Source organism: Mesocricetus auratus, unplaced genomic scaffold, assembly GCF_017639785.1.
Source record: "Mesocricetus auratus isolate SY011 unplaced genomic scaffold, BCM_Maur_2.0 Super-Scaffold_100014, whole genome shotgun sequence".
Lineage (NCBI taxonomy): Eukaryota > Metazoa > Chordata > Mammalia > Rodentia > Cricetidae > Mesocricetus > Mesocricetus auratus.
Genome location: NW_024429197.1, coordinates 14,857,304 through 14,876,289, shown reverse-complemented (window position 1 = coordinate 14,876,289; position 18,986 = coordinate 14,857,304). Strand labels below are relative to the sequence as shown.

Here is an 18,986-nt window from a genome sequence, read left to right as displayed (position 1 = left end):
TTGTCTTTTCGAGGACGGTGAAAAATTGTGCTGGTATTTTGATAGGGATTGCACTGAATCTGTAGATTGCTTTTGGTAAAATTGCCATTTTTACTACATAGATCCTACCCATCCAAGAGCATGGGAGATCTTTCCATTTTCTTGTATCTTCTTTAATTTCTTTCTTTAAAGACTCAAAGTTCTTGTTATACAGGTCTTGTTTGGTTAGAGTTATCCCAAGATATTTTATGGTGTTTGTGGCTATTGTAAAGGCTGATGTTTCTCTGAATTCTTTCTCATCCCCTTTATTATATATATAATATACACATATATATTTTATATATATAGTAGGGCTACTGATTTTTTTTTATTTAATTTTGTATCCTGCCATTTTGCTGAAGGTGTTTATCAGCTGTAGGAGTTTCCTGGCATAATTCTTTGGTTCACTTACATAGACTATCATATCATCTGCAAATAGTGAAAGTTTGACTTCTTCCTTTCCAATTCATATTCCCTTGATCTCCTTTTGTTGTCTTATTGCTCAATCTAGAACTTCAAGTACAACATTGAAAAGATATGGAGAGAGTGGACATCCTTGTCTTGTCCCTGATTTTAGAGGAATCGCCTTTAGTTTCTCTCCATTTAGTTTGATGCTGGCTGTTGGTTTTCTGTATATTGCTTTTATTATGTTTAGGTATGTTCCTGTTATTCCTGATCTCTCCAAGACCTTTATCATGAAGGGATGTTGGATTTTGTCAAAGGCTTTTTCAGCCTCTAGTGAGATGATCATGTGGTTTTTCTTTTTCAAATTGTATATATGGTAGATTACATTGATGGATTTTCGTATGTTGAACCATCCCTGCATCCCTGGGATGAAGCCTACTTGATCATGGTGTATGATTTTCCTTATGTGTTCTTGGATTCGATTTGCCAATATTTTATTGAGTATTTTTGCATCAATGTTCATGAGGGAGATTGTTCTGTAATTCCCTATCTTGGTTGTGTCTTTGTGTGGTTTGGCTATTAATGTAATTGTAGCCTAGTAAAAAGAATTTGGCAGTGATCCTTCTGCTTCTATTGTATGGAACAATTTGAAGAGTTTTGGTATTAGCTCGTCCTTGAATTTTTGGTAGAATTCTGCACTGAAACCATCTGGCCTTGGCCTTTTCCTGGTTGGAAGACTTATGATTCCTATGATGAATATGATGTCCTTCTTCATCTCTTTTGACTAATTTTGTTAGATGTTAGGATAGCTACACCTGCATGCTTCTTATGTCCATTTGAATGGAAAGTCTTTTCCCAACCCTTAACTTTGAGGTAGTGTCTGTCTTTGAAGTTGAGATGTGTTTCTTGTATGCAGCAGAAGAATGGATTCTGTCTTTGTATCCATTCTGTTAGCCTGTATCTTTTTATAATATTTTTATAGGTGAGTTAAGATCATTGATATTCAGGGATATTTATGACCATTGATTGTTGATTTTTGTTTGCTTTGGATCGTTTTTTGGTGGTGTTTTTTTTTTTTTTTGGTTTTTACGAGACAGTGTTTCTCTGTATTGTTTTGGAGGTGGTGGTGGTTTTATGTTTGAGTTTTTCTCCTATTTCTGATTTCTGGTTAAGTTAGATTATCTATTGCCCATGTTATTTTGAATGTAGTTAACTTCCTTGGGTCGGAGTTTTCCTTCTAGAACTTTCTGTAGGGCTGGATTTGTGGATACATGTTGCATAAATCTGGTTTTTTTTTCATAGAATATCATGTTTTCTCCATCTATAGTGATTGAGAGTTTTGCTGGGAATAGTAGTCTGGGCTGGAATCTGTGGTTTCTTAGTGTTTGTAGAACATCTATCCAGGACCTTCTGACTTTCATAGTTTCCGTGGAGAAGTCAGGTGTAATTCTGATAGGTTTGCCTTTATATGTTACTTGGCCTTTTTCCTTTGCTGCTTTTAATATTCGTTCCTTATTCTGTATGCTTGGTGTTTTGATTATTATGTGGCGAGGGGACTTTTTTTTTTGGTCTAGTTTATTCGGTAAGCTTCTTGTAGTTTCATAGGCATTTCCTTCTTCAGGTTGGGAAAATTCTCTTCTATGATTTTGTTGAATATGTTTTCTGTACCATTGAGCTGGGCTTCTTTGCCTTCTTCCATACCTATTATTCTTAGATTTGGTCTTTTCACGGTGTCCCATATTTCCTGGATATTTTGTGTTAAGGATTTGTTGGATTTAAGACTTTCTTTTGCCGATGAGTCTATTTCCTCTAGTTTATCTTCAGTGCACAAGATTCTGTCTTCCATCTCTTGTATTCTGTTAGTTAAGCTTGCATCTGTAGTTCTTGATTGTTTTTTCAGCCTTTCAATTTCCAGCATTACCTCAGTTTGTGTTTTTCTTATTGTCTCCATTTTGGTTTTCAGGTCTTGAACTGTTTGAATTGTTTCCTTCATCTGTTTGATTGTTTTTTTTTCTTGGCTATCCTTAAGAGATTTGTTGATTTCTTGCATTTTTTGGTTTGTGTTTTCTTCCATTTCTTTAAGGGATTTTCTCATAGCCTCTTTGAGGGCCTCTGTCACTTCCAGGAGGTTGTTTTGAAGGTCATTCTTTTCTGTTTCATCTGTGTTGGATGTTCAGGTCTTGCTGGTGTAGAGTTTCTAGACTCTGGTGGTGTCATACTGGTTCCTCTGTTGTTAGCTGTGTTTCTATATTGCCTTCTTCCCATCATTTCTTTCAGTGGGAGCTCATGGGGTCTCTTCCTCTCCTGGTGGGTTTGGGTCTAGGGATCCTTTCCAGTGTGTTCAAGCAGGTCCAGGTCCACTTCAGTGGGTGCAGGTGGGTCTGGGACACTCTCAAGCACAGGGCGGAGACCAGTGGGTACTTAAGCACCTGGAAGAAACTTAAGCACTTAGGCACTTAAGCACCAGGAAAGGACCGGAAGACATTGAAGACTTAGGCACCTTAAGAGCTGGGAAAAGACCCATAGACACTGAAGACTGAGGTGTGGGCAGATTCAGGGCGATCCTTCAAGGGGGGCAGGTCCTCTCTAGGCACAGAAAAAGCCCAGGGAGACAGAGCCGGGGGATGCAGGGAGTTGGGGCTCAGAGCAGGGCCCCTACTCACCTTAAGCACTGGGAAAGGACCAGAAGACACCCAAAGAAGTAGGTTCTAATGCCAGCAAAAAGAAGGCTTAGCAACAGGGTAGATGAACTTGTCAACAAGAATGAGGGCAAGCAGGCAAAAACCATAAATCCACGTTGTTTATGTGGGCAGATTTCGAGTGGATACCCCCCCTCAAACAATCCAGTCAAGAAAACCCACCTTGGCTTTTAGTTGATTCCAGACAGTGGCATACATTAACAACCATGATTAGCTATCACAGACAGTGAGGATGGCTATTAGTGTTTCATAGAGGAAGTGATATTTACCTGGAGTTTTGATGGGTGGGTATGTGTTTGCTAAATGGTGAGTTGGAGAGAGATAGGAGGTGTTTGGGATACCTGTGCTTTAGAATAGTGATAATGGTGAGAACAAGATGGGGAGAGGGAAGAAGACAGAAATGTCTATAGAGTCAGATCACAGAGGGAACCTCTATTTGGTGTTCTCCTTAGAGTGAGGAAAGGTGTCCAAAGGATCTTTTCATCTCCTTCCCTTTTCTCCGTGTTAATCTTCCGAACAATTATTTACTCTCTAATGAGTTATTGGGAGGTTTAAGGGGCATCCTTTGCTGGCACACCCTGAGGGGTACTCTACAGTACTCCCTGAGGCACTAATGGAAACCATGTATCAGAAGCAGGGAGGCTGGTAGTGGGGGAAATGAGTCACACAGATCCAGGGGAGAAATGGTAAAACTTCACAGGGAAGGAAGGGTGGGGCTTGGTGTGGTGTGGCAGAGCAGAGGCCAGGCAACCGCTTTTATTTATTTATTCATTTATTTATTATTTATTTAAAGTTTATTAATTTTAAATCCCAGCCATAGAGTGATTGGGTTGTTTTCCATATTTTTTAAGAACCTTAAGTAAAATTCCTTACATTTTCCTGGAAGAGAAGGAGAAAGCATATAAGAGCCAGAGGAGAATGCCAACGCCAAGAAAACAAGTCCCTCTAAAGCCCTGGGTCTGCTGCACAGGCCAGAGATTCCCTCAAGCCTGGCTGGTGGGAAGTGAAGGGGAGTGCCTGTCACAGCTTGCTGTCAATCTCAGCCCCATCTTGCTATCTTTTGGAACTGAAGTTCCAATTCAGGAGGTTTGGGACCCAGTGCAAGCATCAAGCCTTGTAAGATTCTGAGACCTGTGACCCCCCTGCTAAGAAAGGTCACCAGCTCGAGTCATAAGAACAGGCTCAAGGTGAAGGGCTCATGTCTGACAAGGATCACAGGGAGCTATACAGGACAGGTCCACTGTGTGTGGGGTCTTTGGCACCTCTGTCTTGGTTTGAGTGACAGCTAGCAGGAAATGAACAATAGCAAGCTCCAGGTCCAACATCCTGATTGTCACCCTTGCTCTTCCTGAGGGGACAGTGTGAGTCCTTGGTCAGCATGTTGAGGCTTCACATGATATGGTCAGCACAGGAATAGCCCAGTGTGGTTGGGAAGGCTGTAGGTAGAGGGGCCAGGAACTGATGGGGTAGCCTTGCATCCTGCCTTTTGGCCTGCTTCGTACATTTGGCATTGGGTCAGCACCCCGTGTTCCCTGGCAACTATGTGCACAAGGTGTCACAGTGCCTCTGTCCATAGGTTGTTGGGAGAACTGGGTAAACTATGCCATTTAGTAAAGTTTTATTAGAATTATTACACACCAAGCATTATTCTATAAAACCCAGTGGAGAACCAAATATGCCTCCAAATGCCATCCTCATGGAGTAAGCTTTGTAGCAGGGTGACTGTGTCAAACAGATGATCCAGCAGATGATATCTCATACTTGATGTTAATTTTAAATTATATGAGAAAATATATTGCAGTTTTGGGCTTGGCAGTGCATACCTATAATCTCAGCCCTTTGGAGGTAAAGGCAGAGGGGATCTGAAACTCAAAACCATCTTTGATGACATAGTGAATTTAAGGTCAGTTTGGGCTACATGAGAATCTGCCTCAAAAAAAAGGGGGGGTGAGGAAGAAGTCACATATATAGCCTATAAATTTTATATAAATATGTGATGGCATATAGCAAATGTATCATACAGACATCTCTGTTCTAACAGAAGTGCTGAGATGGACTAGAGATAGCAAATAGAGACAACTCCTTTGGGAATAGAAATGCAAGTCAACCCTTGCCAAAGCAAGGCATGGGTAAGTATGCAATAAGCTACAATCCAAAGTCCAACAGCTAAAATTGCAGAAGTTGTGAAGGTGATGAGGACCATGATGAGGCACAAGGGTCTGGCATCAAGCCAGTAATCAGATCTCTTTTATTCCTTCACCCTGGGCCCAGACCCTCCATGCCCAGATGCAAACTCACCACTCCCACAGCCTCCTTTCCTTTTTGCCTGCAGGGTGGGGGGAGGGTGGGCAGAGTGTGGGAAGACAAGCTTCTTTACCCCAATCTTTCCTAGCTCTCCTGTCACTTTAAGTCATCAGTCACGTGACTATGGAGACTAGCTTAGTTACTTGACGCCTAGCTAAGGCATCAAGACACACATGCGGTAGCAAAGACGGCAAGACATATAGAGGGTGTTCATGGACAGTGTTAGGGGCTCTTCATTATATGATGGGAGCCCAAGTCTCAAATTAAAAATAAAACCTAGCACAATGTAACTCTAGCTGTAATCCAACCACGGAGGAGAGCCATTGTCATATAATCACAGAGCATATTATGTTGATTGGCAAGAGCTGGGCTTTGTGGAGGGCAAAATTTCCCACCGCTAATCTACAACAGAATTGTTCAATGCCAAGCACGATTTTAATAATGTTCTGGGACGTGCTGGTTGTAAATATCCCACTCATGATTTTGTAAGCAATCAAAGGGAAGTTTTATAGACAGGAGAGCAAGAATGGTTATAATATCTATTCGGAAAAACTCAGAAAACAAAATAAAACAAATCAAAAACCCATGCCTTAGAAAAACTGCTTTGTGGCTATCTTTAATCTGTTTCTGTCCAAAGGCCTTCATTAGACATACAACAAAAGACTAGACTTTAGACACTACCCTTGATGTTACTTAGGAACAAATGCATAGGATAGGTACATTACATTTTTTAAAATCAGAAGAGTATTAAATGTAGACACTCAGGTAATGATCTCTGATATCTGAAGTAATACCTAATGTTTTTACCCTAGAATGATTCAGGAGGAAGAGAAATCATGTGAACAAGTTTTGCCTCTGTTGGAAAGACTGTTACCTTTTGTTAAACAACAGAGCTAGGAAGACCTGGGTTCATAACCAGGCTCTTTCAGTAGCTAGCTACATGGTCATGGCCAAGAAAGCTGCTTCCACTCCCTGCTGAAGCACTGTCACCATTCTCTATGGGTTTCTTTCCTAGATCAAGCAAACATGTTACACAGACCAGAAGCATACCTAGCACTCAGTGGGTATTAGAAATAAAATTTTAGCCTCCATAGCAGCCCTATTATGAGCTAAAATGAATTGTCCCCAAAAATCTGTTGAAGACCTAGACCCCAGTACCAGGTCAAATGTGACCTTCAGAAAATACCTTTAAGGAAGATGACTTCATGATGAGGTCATAAGGATGTACCCTGTCCAGCACAGGGCACAGAGATGTATTAGGAGGACATCCTACAAGGAAGGACAACTAGAGGGATACAATCTACTCACTAAGAACTCCAGAGGTTACCAATAGTCCGAAAAAGTGAGAAGATGGAAGGAAAGACAATCCCCACCCCTCACCTGCCCAGACAAGGCTTCCTCACCTAGACTTTCTGTCCTCTAACTATACAGCAATGACAATGACAGAATGTATTTGCTAGCACCTAGTACCACTTTGTTACGTCATCAGCCCTGCTAGTTAGCGTGGCCTTTAGAAGAGAAAAACAGTCCCGTTTCCAAATGAGGAATGGAAACCCAGGGAGGCGTGAGATGCAGTTCGGCTCATCCTGCCAGAGGTGGAGCTGGATTTGAACCCCACTTTCTCTCAGCCCCAGGATAGCTCACTCTCCTTTCACTGTGTGACCCCCATTGGATCAGAGGCTGGGATTAAAAAGGTGATGTGAGGAGTGCGCCCCATTCATTACAGCCTGGTCCCAGTTGAGACCCATTTCAGAGTGGTCTGATTAAGAACAGCTCATTAAGTAAGGAGCAGTAAGCATTTGAGAGTGACTTTTTAAAAAGAATCAACTTTTATTTATAGTGACGTTCCAGTCATTAATTTCAAAGGAAGAAAGCCCAAAGCAGAAGCAGGTTCATTAAAAATTTGACATTAGTAATTTAATTAAATTGGGTCTTTGAGTCTTGTTGCGGAAAATGAAACGTTAGTTCTACACCAGTTCTCAGCCTGTTTGCCTTCGGTTCCCTCCCCTCACCTTAGCTTGCTTTCCTCTCTAAATGTTTACCTGGCTCCCTCCATTCCCAGCACTCACACACATATCATCCTGTTGCTTAGGCTGTAAGCCAGCAGCAGGGCACCATGAGAAAGACTGGGTGAGTCTGGAGTAGGGGATCATGGGAAATAAAACTGAGCCAGCAGCAGGGAATCTTGGGAAAGGCTGGACAAAGCAGTAGTAAGGGATTATGGGAAATGCTCAGTGAGCCAGCAGAGTATGTGTGTGTGTGTGTGTGTGTGTGTGTGTGTGTGTGTGTGTGTGTGTGTGTTTTGGGGGGAAGGGGACGGTCATAAGAAATAGAGCTGAGCTAGTAGCTGGGCATCCTGGGAAATGTTCAGAGACCCAGCCATCAGGCATCCTGGGAAATGTTCAGTGAACCACCTGCAGGGCATCATGGGAACTGAGCTAGCTATAGAGGATCCTAGGAAACAAACAATGAGTCAACAGTGAGGAACCCATGGCCAAACAAAGCCAGCAGCAAGGGATTGTGGGAAACATCCAGTGAGCCAGCAACCGAGTATAGTGGCACACATTTAGTGATTCAGCAAGAGGTGATCAGGGGAAACAATGCGTGAGCCATAGCAAAGGCTCATGGGAAATGCTAGCTAGGGCCAACTGGCAGAGTAGCAGGAGCAAATCCTTTCACCTGGGTCATCTGACATGCCAGAGGTAGAGGATGCTCGGGTCCTTAACATCCATCCAGAGCAAGCCTCTAAGGACCAAGACCTGTTAACCTAGATGGCTATACTCCAAGCTCTGAGCACAGTAGGCCCACAATAAATTTTTGTTGCACAAATAAGTCAATACATGAATGAATAGCTTCAGCCACTAATTTCTAAACACACAATTATGTCTCTTTAAGTTCCAGGCAATCTGTTACTCTCCATTGTACACATGTGAACCAACCCCAGCCACTGTCCTCCTGATGCTGAAACCCAGTAGGGTGAAAACATGGAAGGTGTAGCTTTTATGGATAAGCCCCCACCCCATCCCCCAACTGCATGTGTTGAGGGAAAGGAGGCTCAAAGAGCCCATGTGACTCAGTCATGAGGGAGATGGTGACCACACCTGGCTGCAGACCTAGACCAGAATGACTCCAAAGCCTGCCATTTCCCCCTGCATTGAGCTGTGTCCTCACAGAAGGGAAGGAAGGGGTGGTGGGAGGAGAGAAAGAGGAAGCTGGAGAATTCTTCCCTGTAGATGGTTGAGATTGTTGGGCCTGTTGAAGAGGGTCTAGAGGGCAGGTACCAGCAGCAATGTGGACAGAAAGTGAATGCCGCAAGGGCTTTAGCAAAGCAGGAATCCACCCTGCTCGTCTGTTTTCCTCATCATTGCCTACTCCAAGGCTCCTAACTCCTGCATTATCTTTCTAGGGCCTTAGGTTTCTGTCCCATCTGCCTGAAACACCTTTGACCTTGATAATTCTTGCTGATCTCAGACTTCTGCAGAAGTATGACCTTTTCAGGAAGTCACCTCAGAGCCCCCTGTGTGGTTCGACTCCTACCATACCATGTAGGCCATCTTTAATGGTGCCTGTACCTCCCAAGGGGTCGAATGATAGATTCACTTGATTTGGCCTTATGTGTGTATCACCTGACCTCAATTAAACAGTCACCATGACCCTTTCAGGCAGGTGCTGTTGCAATCTCCACTTACCTGTGGAGAAACTGAGTCACAGAACCATCCAGAGACTTCGTCAGGGCTCCACGAGGTTCTGGAGTCCATGCTCTTTCCCTTGTTTTGCTACAGGCATCTCAGGAATGGCTTCATCAACTATTACTGACGAGGGGAGAGTGGAGATTCATGGAGAAAAACTGCACAGTGAAGCTGGCAGGCTGATGCCCCTGGTCACTGCTCTGTGCTGCTCTCCTGAAATGCTCAGGGGTGGGGTGGCCTTTGGGTCAGGGGAAAATAGGAGACACACAGGCAGAGAAGCGCTGCATCTTCCTCGCAAGACTGACAGGTCAGGATGCTCTTGCACTCTCCCCAAGGCCATTTGCTCTGGATAATGACAGTACACACGCAGGCGCTGTGATTGCGTTGGCTCACTGCATAGGGTACAGCCTGTTCCCAGCTCCCGATCCCCACTTTACACAGGCCCTGCTGATGAGAACGGGAGAATCCAAGTTCATCCCCCTCCTCTGTGCTTGGCCCAACGTTAAACAACCCCTTTGGCCCCCTGCACCTGCTCTATCACAGAGGCCTCTGCCAATAGATAGGGTGGTGGTCACAAAAGAAAGGACAGCAGGTTTAAAGAGCAATGGGCAAGCACCATACTCTTTGTCCCTTTTGTGGGTTTGAATCAAGGCAGTTATGTCCAAGAGGTTAGTGTGCCCCCTCCGCTGGGGGGGGACTCATTTCTCTAATAATGTGGATGGTAGATATAACTCACACCCAGTGCTGCACATGAACACGCAGACACCTCTATGGTCAATGAAAAATCCTCAACCTATGACCTCTTGCATGCAACCCTGGTGATTGGCAGCTAAGAGAGGAGAGCCAGCCAGTAGTGGTCAGCCCCATCCAGAGAAAAAATGAGGTCCACACAGGTGCCCTGGCCCAAGGTAGCTGCTAGGCTCTAGGGTATAATAGGCTAAGCCCAGCTCACGCACCATGTCTTTCTCTCTTCACAGTTCTCCCAAGCCACACTTGTGGGAACCCAGGGAGGCTGCCCAACGGTGTCCAGCAAGGTTCCACCTTCAACCTGGGTGACAAAGTCCGCTACAGCTGCAACCCCGGCTTCTTTCTGGAGGGCCACGCAGTGCTCACCTGCCATGCCAGCTCTGAGAACAGCGCCACGTGGGACTTCCCTCTGCCTTCCTGCAGAGGTAGGTGACTGAAGAGGGCCTGTGGGAGCGAGCTTGTGGAGGCTGGGAGGGGAGACCCAAACTTCTAGTGGGATCTATCTATGGGTGGAGTGCAATAGTTTCTCCTTCGAGGAGATATCAAATCCAGGAACAATGAAGGTCCCAGAGTCCACAGATGCTCCCCCAGGCTCCTCAGCTCCACTTGACTTCCTCGTCCTCCCCATGTGGCTCCCAAATTAAAGAAATTCACTATCACACTGTGCCCTGCTCACTGGTCCCATCTCAGAGGAAGTGCTTACTTCCATCATGTTAAACACCATCACTGTTAAACCCTCATCCACGGAGCATCCCCAGATGATCCCTACCAGCCTTGGGCTGGTGGTTTCCTTCCATTTTCACCTATAAATTCAACTGTTTTCCCTATTTAAAAACTCCCTCCTCCCACTCTCTCACTACCCTCCAAACCCAAACTTTTCCACAACTTGAGTGCCCAGCTATCCCATTTACCTAGGATATTCCATTTTTAGTTCTGAATGCTTCATGTATTAGGAAAACAAACTCAGTCCCCTGAAAGCCAAGACATCAGTCACCCTACTATTCTTTATTGTTTCTCCCATTCATCAAAGCCAAATAAGTGTCAATCATTCCTATTTAATCTTTTTTTAAAAGAGCTTAGAAAATGGTGTGTGTGTGTGTGTCACCTTCCGTCATGGTGTGTGTGTCACCTTCTGTCATGGTGTGTGTTCATTACCTTCCATATTGTTTCTTTTCTCATCACTATGACAAAACACCTGACAAAAGCTACTTACATAAGCAAGGCTCATTTATTTTTATTTTTAAATTTAAATTTAAATTAGAAACAAGGTTGCTTCACATGTCAATCCCTGGTCCCTCTCCCTTTTCCTCCCCTCCTCCCATGCCCTCCCACCAACCCCGCAACACCCCCTCATTTCCCCAGGGAGAGTGAGGCCCTCCATAGGGGTGTCCGTAGTCTGTCATTTCATCCAGGACAGGGCCTTGGCCCTCCCGCAAGAGTCCAGGCTGAGAGAGCATCTCTCATTGTTGGATGGGCACCCAAAGTCCATTTGTATGCCAGGATAAATACTTATGTACTACCCAAGGCCCAATAGATTGCCAAGGCCTCCTCATTGACACCCACATTCAGGAGGTCTGAATCAGTCCCACCCTGGATTCCCAGCCATCAGTCTGGGATTCAAGAGCTAATCCTTGTCAGGTCAGCTGTTTCTGGGGGTTAAACCAACCCAGTCTTATCTCCTTTGCTCATCAGTCCTCCCTCTCTATCACTGGTTTCCTTGAGCTCAGCTCAGTGTTTAGCTGTGGGAGTCTGCCTCTGCTTCCATCAGCCACTGAATGAAGATTCTGTTTCCCAGACTCTTTGGCCATGGGATTGTAGGTTGGCACTCCCCAGATCTATGTCTAAAATCCATATATGAGAGAGTACATACCATGTTTATCTTTTTGTGACTGGGTTACCTCACTCAGGATGGATTCTTCTAGTGCCATCCATTTGCCTGCAAATTTCAGGATTCCATTGTTTTTTTCAAGCAAGGCTCATTTTGACTGCATCTGAGAGGATGCAATCTATCATGGCATGGAAGTCATGGTTACAGGAGCGTGAGGCAGCTCATTGTGTCTGCATTCAGAATACAGAGCGATATGAATGCTGGTATTTCTTTGGGACCCGAAGTCATGGGTTGACACTGCCAACACTCAGGATGAGTTTCCCTACTTGATCAGATGTCTCTAGAAATGCCCTCATAGACATGTCCAGAGATGTGTCTCCTAGGTGGTCCAAAGCTGATCAAGGTGTCAGTCAAAATCATCTGTCACATGTTCTTGTCATCTTCCAATGCATAGTAGGTCTGTTCCTATTGTTATGTACCTGGGTTGGCATTATTCTGCCTGTAGATGGCTTTTAGTTCCTCAGAAGAGCATCTATCTATCTTAGCTGGCTTTCTATTGCTATGATAAAACACCATGACCAAAAGCAACTTGAAGAAGGTTTTATTTGGCTTACGGTTTACAATTCATCACCAGAGGAAGTCAAGCCTGGAATTCAAGGCACAAACTGAGCAGAGGCCACAGAGGAGTGCTGCTTACTGGCTTTCTCTCCAGAGCTTACTCATGTTGCTTGCTTTCTTATACTACTAGGACCACACGTCCATGGGTGTCATCACCCACAGCAGGCTGGTTCCTCCCCTCTTGGAATTGCAACCCATCCTGATATCCCAGCTTCCTTAGCAAAGGCTAGCCCTACACACTGTCCCCACACCATGTTGCCTCATTCAAACTGGTATTATCTGGCCCATAGGCTGCCTAGCTTTCTGATGGCCTTTTCTTCCTAAACCCTCATCTTCAAGTCCCATAGAACCAGAACCCACAGATGGTTGTGTGGGAGATCTGTTGGCAGCTAAGAAATGTTTGCAGGTAACTCTTCTGCTTCAAGTTGGAATTTCCTCTCTGGCTAATCTCCCTCTCAAAAGCCTAGCCCCAGGGCCAAGGCGCTCTCGCCTCCCTCCATCTGCACAGTTTATTCTCAGAAGAAGGGATGAAAATTACCTGGCACACATACCTATTCCCTTCTCCCCACTCACATGACAAGACATCATCAATTGATCCCAGCACTCTCACCTGCTGGATTCCATCTTCCAACAGATAAGCCACCTGTCAACCCGAGTTGCCACTGCTTCAGGCTTGTTTCTTCTTCCAAGAAAGTTGGCCTAAGTGGTGTTGGCCTTTCCTGACAGAGCTCGTGGGACTAGCGTGGTCACCCCCATATTCGTAGGCTCCATATCTAGGCCAGGATCTGCCTCTTTGTGAGAATGACCAGGTTGATGGGGGTCTGTCCTTGGATCCTTCACAGAGGTGTGGTCCTAGGAGCCCTGATCCCATGTGAATTTGCCCTTTTTTGTACCATCTCTACCCATACTCAGCCCTGGGGATGTCACCCTTAGCATACTCACATTCTGGAGGACATGTCAGAATGGTACTAGGGCAGGAAATGGAGGTGTAAATGAAATTGCAGTCTCAGTTGTAATCCAGGAAGCACAGTCCTTTCTTAAGCATCACAGACATCACACCCTTTGGTCCAAGACAGAAACTAAATGCAAACATAACCCAAGTCCTGTCTGCACAGCCTGTTTTTGTTCTGTTAGGCAGAATTCCTCTGCCTATACCTTCTGGAATTTTCCTCAACTTCCCTCTCACCTAACTCCCAGCACTGGTTCTACTCTGGCAAGTAGGATGGAAGCCTGAAACATTTCTCTGGTCCCTCCCACCTCCGTAAAACCAAACCCTCTAAAACTCAGTGAGCAGAAACCTAGAGGCATTTGTAGGACCACATCATTCACTGAAGGGTGTGATAGTGCCAGGAAATTTTATCTCTGCCCATCAGGTGAGTTACCACAAACATATGGCTGATCCTGAAGCTTGTGGCCTGGCCTCCCTGGCACTTCTCTCTGCTCAGCCTTGGTGACTATAGTTTCTCTGGAAATGTAGAGGGCACCAGCCGTCTCTCCTTTCTCCAGCACCTTGTGCCTGGAGGCTCCCTGTACTTGACCCTGGCTCAGGACCTCTGTCCACTTCGTAAGCACAAAAGCCTGGTTCCCTCCTGATTTTGCATTCTCTAACATTCCCGTCTCCTCTAAGGCATAGAGTGGCTTTTTCCTAACCAAAGAACCCCCACCCCCGCAAAAGAAACTGGAGCTGGCCTATAAATTGCCTTTTTGCAAACTCCAGTAGCAGCAGTAAATGATTGAGCCAGGTATCATTATGTCACCACCATCCCATGGCAGTGTGTCCTGCCACAGGAGCAGTGGGTGCCTTCAGATAGTAGCCACACCCCACCTGTAGTAGATGAGTGTGGTGCCTATAGGAATCACTCCTAGTCTCCTCCAACTCCCTGCAGCTTCACACTTGGTCATGATTCTTCTCTTCTCCCTGACTTTTCTACTGGAACTCCCTGTATCTTTGGGAATCTCTTATCTTTGATATAATAGTCTGTTCTGAGTTCTGGCCCAGGGGGAAACAACACCTCTCCAGCCCTCTTTGGATGTGCAGCATGCTTGGTTCATACAAATTCCACTCGCTCCCAACCTGCTCTTTTGGTTGACTGGTAGTTGTGTGAAGCATCATTACTCCTGGTGGCCAAGTTGAGCTCCCCATAGGTCCCGCACCAACCCTATGGTTTTCTGCTATAAACTGGTCCCTCATAGCTACAGGTGTCCCTTTGCAGACTGCCACCTATCAGACCCTACCTACATATGAGCCCATCCATCCATCCATCCTCTGCCGCCATGGAAGATGCAGGTCTGACTGAGTCTCTCATGGCTCAGCCTCACCCCAGGAGCTCTTCTTCATTGACTTTGACAACTCTTATGTCTTTAACATGGAGCACAAGCCCTTTCTAGAAAGAAGCCAAGACCAACTTGTCCCCTGCTGTTCAGTCTCCTATGAGGGAGCTTGATAGGGGATGTCCTTCCAATTGAAGGCAGGGAATTAAGGAGTTCACTAGATCCAAGATAAATGATAAATGGGTGTTTTATTGGGGAACAGCTTACACAGATATCAGTAAAGAATCGCTGCTACGTTCCTGCTACAGAAGATGCGGTCTCTGCCTTCCGGATGCAATTCAAGAGACCCGAGACAGAGCCTGCCTGCCCCAGGCTTCTCTTCCTTCTGGTCAAGTCCACACCTGAAGCCACGCCCAAAGGGGTGTGGCCACTAACACAAATTTGCTGACAAGATGCTACAACAGTTGCTCCCACATGAGCCACAGGGAAAATGTCTCCATCAACACACAGAAGAAAAGCTCAGGGCAGAGGCTCCCAGCTTAGCTGCCCATGGGGTGAGATGCAGTTGCTTCTCCTCTCAGAATCCTGGGCCTCCCTCTTACCCCCAGAGCTCTGCCTTTGTTGATGCATCCATCCTCAGTAATGGAAGTGTTCTTCTGAAAGAAACTCTTCAGGCTGTTCTTTTCAGGAGGTCAAGCCTCCCCAGAGCAAAAGTGCTCACTGACTGCTCAAGCCATGCCAGTGTGACTGGGTTTACGCTTAGGAATGGGCCTCCCACACAGGACTCTCCAGGGCTGGTATCATGAGTAGACTAGCCTCCCTAATGGAAAGCTATCTGCAAGTATTTGCTGAATGAGCAGCAGCCTGGCTAGGCCTTGTTCAGCACTGGTGTCCGTCAGACATGCAACCGAAGAGGGGGCTTTCTGTGGAATACATGGCCACAGTTCCCCAAGCAGACTAAAATGCCCTGCTCTATCCAGAGTGACACTGAAATGGGGGCTGGGTTCAGGGTGCAAGTCAGAGCACAGGCCGAGGTGGGCTATGGAGTGACTAGGGTTCCCAGCACAACAATCCTGATGCTAACTCTCAAGGATCCCTCCTTCTGAGGATCCTGACACATTTGGATTCCATCCAGCTAGCAGAGAGCAGAAGACAAGGACTGTGATGTCCCTCCATGTGCCACTCCAGGCACATTCACAAAGGCAGAGGTCCCTAAGAGATACAAGCACAGTGGAAACTCTTTGATCCATAGCAAGGAAGACCATGTGTGTTACAGCAGTCTGCCTTTGACTCAGAGGAGCACCAGAGAAGCATCAAAGAAAGCTCTGGGAAGAGGGGGGATTTTAGATGCACGGGAGACAGGAAGCAGATATCTGGGAGAAACTGACTGGAGCAAGATGGGCTTGGCCCTGGAGAGTTAGGACAAGCACTGCTGGCTGCCATCCGACCCCTGGGGGATAGGCATTCAGTCAGCAGTTTGGAGAACAGACTCCATGTTAAAGTCTGCATTTCTGGGCCCTAGGGGTCAGTACCTACAGACTGTAAAATGGGGTAGTGCTTGGATTCAGACAGGCCCTAGCAACAGCAGCTAGAGCTGTGTGATCAGTAGAATGCAGCTAAACCTCTCTGAGCCCTAACGTTGGTTTATTAGCAAGAGCCTTACAGGGCTAATCGATAATCTTCACTCAGTCCCTCAGTGATCTGACAACTTTCTGCTAAGTGCCTGAATACTGTGCACCAACTAGACATTATTCATCAACTGCCTATTGTGTACCATCTAGGTGTCATTAATTAACTGTTTATTGTGGCAGGTATGGTCTAGATACAGAAAGCTACAGTGATGACTGATGCAAACTCAAACTCTATGAGATCACGGAGTTTACATCCTGGTAGCCAAGACAGGAAATGATCATCGATCAGATAAACTCAGACAGGGATGAGAACCAGGAGGGCAGTGAGGAAGGCTCTTTTATATGGGTGAAGCTTACCTTTCTAGGTGTACTTCAGAAGAGGTCTCTTTGGAGGGGACAGGTAAAGTGAGTCCTGAATGACAAGGAGACTATTGAGTACAGACTGGGGAAGAACATTCCAACAAGTACAGGGACAGCAAATGCAGATGGACATAGAAAAGAGCCAGACCTGTTAAAGGAGCAGAAAATAGATTTCCGGGCAAAATGTGAATGAGGGGTGAGTGGCGAGAGCAGCATTGTGTGAGGCAGGATAAGAAGGTAGGGTTGAGGTCAAAACTCAGGGGGCAGCCAAGGGGGATTGGGCTTTGAGCAAAGGTCAGGCTCAATTCAACTTACTTTTAAAGAAAGGTCCCTAGAGGGTGGGTTGAGGGCAGGGTAAGCTGTGTCCTATGGAAGTGTGAGGATTCTAGTTTGATCCTAGTACCTGTGCAAAAGCTGGGCCAGGCAGCTCACACCTGAAATCCCAGAGCAGAGAAGGCAGAGACAAAAGGATCCCTGGAGCTCGATAGCAACCGTTTTAGATAAATGGATGAGATCCATGTTCATTGAAAGACCCAGTCTCAAAAACTAAAAATAAATAAATAAGGTTGACAAAGACCCTGACTTTGACCTCTGGTCTCTACCTGAAACCACCTACACTAGCACACACCCCTGTTCACACAAAGATACACACACAGATTCATACACATGCATACACATTCCCTCTGGACACAAGAAGAGGCCCTGAATTTGGCCAGGAGACACAGAGGAGATAATTAGGAAGTAGCTGAAACTAGATCCAGGGTGGCCTTGGTAAAAGTGAAGGGTCAGGCACACAGGATCTGGGTTCCTTGCTAATAAGCAAAGGTTTAAGGTTGACCAGATAGCTCTTTCTGAAGTGCTGGCCCAATAGGGATAATGATGGGCAAGTTGAAGGTAATCAGGACAGGGGCAGGGGCCTGTGCCCTCCAGAATCTCAAAAACTAGTTTTCCTCAGGGTAAAATTTGAGGTTGTTTGTGAGCCAGTGATGTGGAGATGCTCTTTCTGAAGCCAAAGGAGTCCTGAGCTAGCACTCACTGGGGGAGTCAGATGTCCTGGTCAGCAGTGCAAATAGTAGAGGCTGCAGGTACCATACACGGGGCCTGCTGTGACTGTCAATCAAATTAAAGTTTACAGCTACAGGAAGTTGTATGTGGACAGGGAGTAACTGAACCTGAGCCACAGGCTGCAGCTCTTACAGTCGGCCTACTGGGGCAGGACAGTTCACAGTGTGGAGTCTGAAGTCCCATCCCCTGATCCAGGTCTGTGCCTTGTCACTTGTGTCAATTTGCTAAGAGGATTTGTACCAGTCACTCAGTCTCCCTGTGCCCATTTTCCCAGCAGTCATTGGGACTAATAGCCCTACTGAGTTCAAAATAGACTGAGATTCTGCTTATGGATGCTTCCGGCAGAGGGCTTTGTTCCAGCTACTACTGTGACTCTCTGCCGTAGACACTGCTGGCCAGCATTGATTGACGTGCTGCCCTTGCTTCGTCTAATTTAATCCTTGCAGAAGCCTAAAGAGGCCACGGTGTTGCCAGTCCCTGTTGGGAATGAAGGGTCCAAAGCCCGGAGAGAGGAGGTGGGTGGTTCCATTTACGGGATAGTAAGAGGTAGTGACACTGGCGCATCCCAAGGCTGTAATCCTGCTGTCTACGATCTTAACTACCACTGCTCTCCCTGGGCAAGGATGTTGGCCATCTAGTGACCTCAACAGGAAAGGAGACTCACAATCACAATGACACATTAGCTATGTAGCTCTTTCCCATTGCTGGTGCAGGGCTTGAGAACTGGTCTGCATGTTAGGGAGGGAAGTGCCAGGAAGCCTAATGTGTCTCTCTGAGTGTTGGTGGGTCGGGTATGACTCCATGAGCTTTGTGAGGCAGAGAAATGGGTGTGGACTGGGGTAGCTCTGAAGCCATGGAGTCCTGGATTCAAATTCCTGCTCGGCATAGGTAGTTGTAGCTATGGGGCTGTTTTAAACTCAACCTCCATTTCCTCATCTGTAATATGGAAGTTGCCTTAGTTTCTTGTTAGTGGCTGTGACAGGATATGCAGATAAAAACAACTTACAGGAGGATGTGTTTCTTCTGGCCAGTAGTTCAAGGATGGATATAGTCAGTCATAGCAGGTTGCAAGGCAAGGTTGCAGGTACTCAAAGCAGCATCCACTGTTAGGAAAAGAAAGATGAAAGTTGCTGCTTAATTCCCTGCCTCCTCTTATACAGTCCAGGATCCTAGCCAGGGGATGGTGCTGCCCACAGTAGGCAGGGTCTTCACACATCAGTGAACACAGAGAAACCCTAACATGTGTCCAGAGTCTCCATCTCCTTGGTGGTTCTAGTTTCTATCAAGGTGACAATTGGCACTAACCATCACAGGGGAGACACAGCTGACTTCTTAAGTGGCTTGAGGGTTC

The 18,986-nt window shown here is 46.0% G+C and overlaps 1 protein-coding gene across 3 annotated transcripts in view; it reads left to right on the top strand.

The window, feature by feature from the left end:
• Csmd2 (CUB and Sushi multiple domains 2) overlaps positions 1-18,986 on the top strand; it is a 558,343-nt gene that overhangs the window by 196,631 nt on the left and 342,726 nt on the right. For all 3 annotated transcript variants that reach the window (XM_040756596.1, XM_040756595.1, XM_040756597.1), the window contains exon 4: positions 10,093-10,287. In XM_040756596.1, coding sequence (XP_040612530.1) covers positions 10,093-10,287 — 195 coding nt within the window. The remainder of the gene's footprint in view (positions 1-10,092; positions 10,288-18,986) is intronic.